This window comes from Columba livia, chromosome 3, assembly GCF_036013475.1.
Source record: "Columba livia isolate bColLiv1 breed racing homer chromosome 3, bColLiv1.pat.W.v2, whole genome shotgun sequence".
Lineage (NCBI taxonomy): Eukaryota > Metazoa > Chordata > Aves > Columbiformes > Columbidae > Columba > Columba livia.
In genome coordinates, this window is record NC_088604.1 from 75,163,151 (window position 1) to 75,169,150 (window position 6,000).

Here is a 6,000-nt window from a genome sequence, read left to right on the forward strand (position 1 = left end):
CCCATGCCCTATGAAAATCTATACATTTCAGAAGCCTCACTGAATTATTGTAGGGTGGTTTTAAAGACCTTTTAAAATCTTAGTGTAGAGAAAGGAGCTGTCACTTTCAAATGCCTTTGCTGGGTGAGCAAAATGATGTTGGAGAACTAGGATTTGCATCAGTCTGCTCCTATATGTTAACACTAAAATTGGTTAGGTTTGCAGAATGATTGTAGCAAATGTCAGCTGCCTTGACAACATAATCCGTTATTTGTGTTTGTATCAATTTTCTGCAAAGACTTGATTTTGTGTTTCTGAATAATACCAGTGTATGTCACTCATGGCATTTTGAATAGCTCTCAAGGTGTTCAGAGCTTCGAACACAAAAGCAGAATCCTTAAATCAAGGTAAGGTACATATTGAAAAGGAGGGATTCAAATGGAAGCTCAGGCAAAAGCTTCAAAAAAATGCTTCTCATTCTTGCCTCACTTTTCTATTAGAAGAATCAAATCATTAATTCCCATAAAAGTGTCAGTAAATGATGAATTGTTTTAAAAAATATTCATATAAACATATGAACAGCTCAGGTAATCCTGCAGCTTGCAAAACTGCTAATTTTGGAATTGGCTAAAAATATCCCAAAACCACAGTTGTGGTTAATGTCTTCCCACTTATCAGAAAGCTAGATCCATTTGTTAAAAACAGAAGCCAGGGTGAACCTCCCCACAAGGCAAGAGAAATCTTCCTCTCATTGTTGCTAGTCAGTTTGTTACTTGCTTTATCTCTGATTTCTTTGATGTTAAGCTCACACTTCCTAAGGCAAGCTCAGCATTGGTTGTGAGTTCTACCAGAGACCTCCTACATATGTTTGATGGAATAGAAAATATTCTCACAGCTAGAGGAATGTGATAAGTTTCTGTTTGTTTAAACAAAAGTTTGTGGTCTTAACTTTTCAAGTTCCCCCCACAAATCACTTATGCTTTAAACAAGGCAGCCTGAAAACAATTATCCTGTTGGAACTCAAAAACATTCAAAGGGGTTATTTTAATTATGTAATGGCAATTACTGGCACACGTGCATTACACTTGAAGCATGACAAGCCCTCTCCCCTTCCTTGTAATCTGATCCTGACTTTCAGAATCTGTAATAAAAGTGTTCTAGAGCATCTATGTTTTTTAATTTTATCTAATAATTTTGCTGAGTCAGCACCAACTATTTTAAAAGCTGTTGCTGATGAATGATAGCCTTGAATTAAGGCTGGGTCAGCAAACCATCTGTTGGCAGTTTCATACTTGAACAATATGAGGCTGAAAATGCAGAATGTGGCTTTCATCATGAAAGTTTTCACTTGAAAGGAAGTTATTGAAGAGCAACTGGTCTGGGTAGGAGCCACTGAAAGGAAACCACCCATCTATGAAGGATTGATCAGATTTTCACCACTCAGGGGATGGGCACTCAGGAGCTCATTTTCTACTAGTTTATTGTGGCAGTTCAGTTATATACATGCTTATGTGTGCTTAGGCATGTATTCCTGAATATCTTTTTTTAATATATGTACACATCCATATTTGTACATGCACAAACAAGCTTACTGAAAGAAATCAGATATATATACGTATACTAATATGCTGAGTCTCAGCTGTGGTTGCTCTAACAGAGGTCAAATGCATGATGGGTCTAACAGAACTGGGGTAGCTGCCAGGTGTGTGTCCCTTACTCAGCTCCACCCTGTCCAACAAACATACACATACATGTAGACACACCATCAATGAGACCCAGAGGGTCTTTTGTAGCCTAGCAAAAAGTTTACAAGGAAACTATAGATTGTTCATAACACTTTGGCCAGCAGCCCATTCATTATACATTACATGCCATAGAAAGGTGTATTGCACCAGGGACTTGCCCAGGCAGTTTCTAAAACTGTGTATTTGACAGGTATATAGAGGCCATAGGTAAAAAATAGTGAAGATGTTCCTCTTACCCTTGTTTAAAGATGCTATGAAGGACTACAAGGAAGAATTTTTTTATATTCCTCATAAATGTTTGTGCAGAACTAATTTTGATAGTGGCATGTGGACACCACTGAAAAATGGAGACAAGTGTTTGTACTAGATTACTTGAAAACATGATTAATAATGCACATTTTTTCAACTTTCTTTCAGCAAGTTTCTAAGAAGCAAGGGTGAACAGCTTACTGATCCAAGGCAGATCTGTTTGACATGTGGGAGATTTCCTCACCAAAAGGCAATAAAAACAACTGTAGTATTTGCACTTTGTACTTAAAAATGTAAATTCACTTTGTAGAAATGAAATATTTAAACAGACCTTTTTTTTTATTTTTAATCTGTGAAAATGTAATGGCTAGTTTTGAAAAATTATCACATACAATGTATGTGTAATCTTTTGTTGACTGAAATATGTAAAACGTGTTGGAGATGTAAAAGTTTGCATTTAAACCATTTTTTAAAAAATAGTTTTTTTGGCAAACAATAGCATAGAAACCTGATTCTATGTATTTTGGTTTCAATAGTATGCCTTGTTTTTCTTAATCAATGTTGTCATTTAAGTAGAGTTACGCTGAAATGTCTGCTGTATTCTCAATTTTGTCCAAGCAGTGTTGGATGTGTCAGGTTTTCAGGATTGAGGGAAGTGTGGTTTACCTGATTTTGCAGTTTTTAACTGAACAGATCTTCTATCGGTGACACTATTTTATTTCATGTTGGTTTTGTTTAGTTGCTATCATTATGCTTTCCAAAGATTGTGCAATGAGAACGCAACCACTAAGGGATTCAAAACAGTTATTCTACATTTGGGATACTTGTAGAAAAATGTATTCTTCTATCCATTTTTGAGGCGCCTTCCATTACAAGCTGTGGTAGGATTTTTTTCCCATTTGTTATCACTTAGGTTATTAATACACCAAACCAACACGGAGTAAGGTAGATTGTAATGTCACTCAGTCTGGTTCAGTCTGAGTCTGAAAGTGTATTTCTGTGGTCAGTGCACAGCAGGACCAGAGTTTACATGGGTCAGAATTGTAAATCTAACTATAAAGAGACAGGAAAGGCTAAACAGATTTTTCAGCCTTTTCTTGCTCTACACCTGACTGCCCCCATCAGCTCTTTGGTTTGCCTTGGGGTCCTCTAGAGGTAAAGCTGAACAAATTATGAACAGTTGCCATCATGAGGGGCTACTCACATTGCCCCTGCCTGAGGCTTTTCCTTTGCTGTCTGAAAGTTCTCACAAGTTTTCATACCTTCTCTGTCATTTTTCCCCCTAATGCTTTTTTTGTTTGTGTGCCTGAGGGGAATAAGAACTTGCGGATGTGAATTTAGAGCAGGGGACCCAAGTGAAAAAGGTTCAGCTCTTAAACAACTGAGAGTTACAAGCAGCTGGGTTGATCGATGCAGTGGTAGATTGACTGCTGGCATCTAGGAGCTGACATAAAAAGGCAGGAATGTTGCAACAAGCAGTGATTTCATTCTGCTTTGCTTAAATTACGTGCGGGATCTGACATGACTAACTAATCACAATAGCACCCTGGTTTGAGCTAATACCTGGAAAAGCTTTTTTGCAGATATAAATGTTTCATTTCAATTTCAACGTATGTTGAAGTGATAAGAAACACTGTATACAGTGTATGCAGTGTATACAGTGGAACTGTACCCAGAAATTATGTACTCTAAGCTTTGGCAGCAGGAGGAACCAAGATGCAACTGTGTGTTATCTTGTATTTTTGTTTTAAAAAGTATTTGTTATCCTTTTATACTGTTAAACTTTGAATATAATCTTCTTGATAGATTAAAGATCAGTATGTTATCAAACTATGCTTGTGATTTTTGTTCTGCAACACAGATAGCCATGCTTGGAAGCAGGTATGCTCAGTAACTTCACTGCATTGAGTTTAAAAGAAACCTCATGACATCACCTTGTGTCCTTCTTCTCTTCCCTTGCCCCTTTATTGAATTCTCTCCTAAGGTCGTTCATGCCTTATTCATACCACTGCTTTCTCAAAATGGTGATTTTGAGGCCAGATCCTTTGTTGCTGCTATCTCCATATAGTTTCAGGTTGGTCTCTTGCCTTTTCTCAGTGAATTGCAATGTGGCATAGATAGAGATCACACCTTTTCCTCTCAGTGTGAGTGTGAGCTGCTGTGGAACTTTCAACCTGACTGGAAACAATGAGGAGAGAGAGGCAAACCCTGAGAACACTCAGCACTTGGCTAGGTAGGCTCCATATGGTTAATATCAGCATTTTGTAAGAAGCATTTAACTCTATCACTGTGGCCTTCAGAGATGATGACACAAACATGAGGTATTTAATCTTTGCACATATTCTGTGTGATCACATTTATGCTTCATTTAAATTTCTAGCCATTATACCACTTTCTGCAAACAGTACCAAGTTCTCATAGTTCCTGTTAGAGCCCAGTCACACTACAGCACTGGTGTTTATTTAATTCCACAGTAATTAATTAGTTCTAGTTTTTATCCATTCCATGCACAACAATTTTTTCAATTTTAATTCTGTTCTTATTGAAAGCACTATATATATATATATATATATATATATATATATTTTGCTTCTCATTGACCAATATTTGTTCTTGTTCCAGCTATTGCAGAACAGATTTATTTAGAGCTTTTAAAAGGTTTTAAGTAGAAGACTATTAACTTTTAAAAATGTATATGTGTTCAATGATTTGTCCAGCCTATTGCAACATCCATTATTCAACAGGCCAAACTGTGAAAAATGTTCAGCTTTTTGTCAACACATGGATAAATTTATCATCTTGTTCCCAGCTCTAGTAGTAGGTCAACTTCATAGTTCCAGTTTTACCAAAACCATTTCATCCTGAGTCTTCTGCGAGTCTAACCAAATGCCTAGCTTTCAGACACTAATTTTGCAGAACTGAGACCTAGTTTCGTGCTCAGAATGATGATTTTTCTTGCTAATGCCATTTCAGATAATAAGAGAGAGAAAAAAAACCAAAACAACAAAAACATGAGTTCATGTGAGCGTAAGGGAGAAGAGTTAAACTAAATACTCATTGCCTATGAATCAAGGAATACACTGTACTTTTCTCATTTGAACCAAGCTTTTGATCTCCGTAGATGCTATAAACCAATGGAGGAAGCAGACATTTCTAGAAAGCTGGAAGGAGAAACAGAAGTATAGATTGCATCATTAAAGACATTTGTGTCCAAGCTTTGATAGATTTAATTAATATTTTCCTTTTACAGTAGAAATAAAAGATGGATTAGTGTAAGTTAAGAAGTCTTCTCTAGAAAAGATAATTTAGTTGTCCCTTTTAAAGATTTACACCTCAATATTGTATAACTAGGTTATAGAAACTAGTGTGAAAGAGTCTTTAAAGCAGAACATGAAATGTTTATTACTTTTGTTTCCTTTAGGATGCCCAATCGATGTCATTTGGAATAATTACTTTGACATTCAATAGTAACCAATTAAGTTTATCGATGTTTGAAATATTAGAATGTTTATAGTAAATTACTGATAGAAACAGCACACTTTGACACATTTAGTTGTTTCAGTTCAAGTTTTATAATTGAAAATATGCCCTTTGTTTAAAAAGCATATTATATATTTTTTTTTTCTTTAAACAAAATCTCATGTGGAAAGCATTCAGAACAACACATTCCTCTAGAACATTCAGTTAGAGGGGTGACAGGAAGAAAAGTCTGTCTGTTTTTTTCTAGGTTAGCAATAGAAATATATGTAATATTTTGCCTTTCCTAGGTTCACCTTCCCTATTTTGTCATACACTTTGTCCTCTATCTAATGTTACTACTGGATTACAAAGCCTATTGGAAGGGAAGATAGTGAAATGAGAGTCAATTCTGTGATGTGAACAATCTTTACCTTAAAATACAGTCATCTGAAGCATCATTTCCCTAGAGACTCTCTTTACACTTCAATTCAGTTAATAGGACTGCTTCTTTCTTATCAAATACAGAATTCTTCTTTGCACAGGCATAGAATCCATTCTTGGCTAAATG

At 35.9% G+C, this 6,000-nt stretch overlaps 1 protein-coding gene across 6 annotated transcripts in view; it reads left to right on the forward strand.

Annotated features, from left to right (window-relative positions):
• The window catches only part of SMOC2 (SPARC related modular calcium binding 2), a 143,010-nt gene extending 139,207 nt beyond the window's left edge, over nt 1-3,803 (forward strand). For 4 of the 6 annotated variants that reach the window (XM_021296190.2, XM_065057682.1, XM_013369084.3 and 1 more), the window contains exon 13: nt 2,142-3,803. In XM_021296190.2, the coding sequence (XP_021151865.1) occupies nt 2,142-2,165 (24 nt within the window). In that variant the 3' untranslated portion in view covers nt 2,166-3,803. The remainder of the gene's footprint in view (nt 1-2,141) is intronic. The other 2 variants (XM_065057680.1, XM_065057681.1) reach the window with 1 other exon arrangement.
• The last annotated feature ends 2,197 nt before the right edge of the window (nt 3,804-6,000 follow it).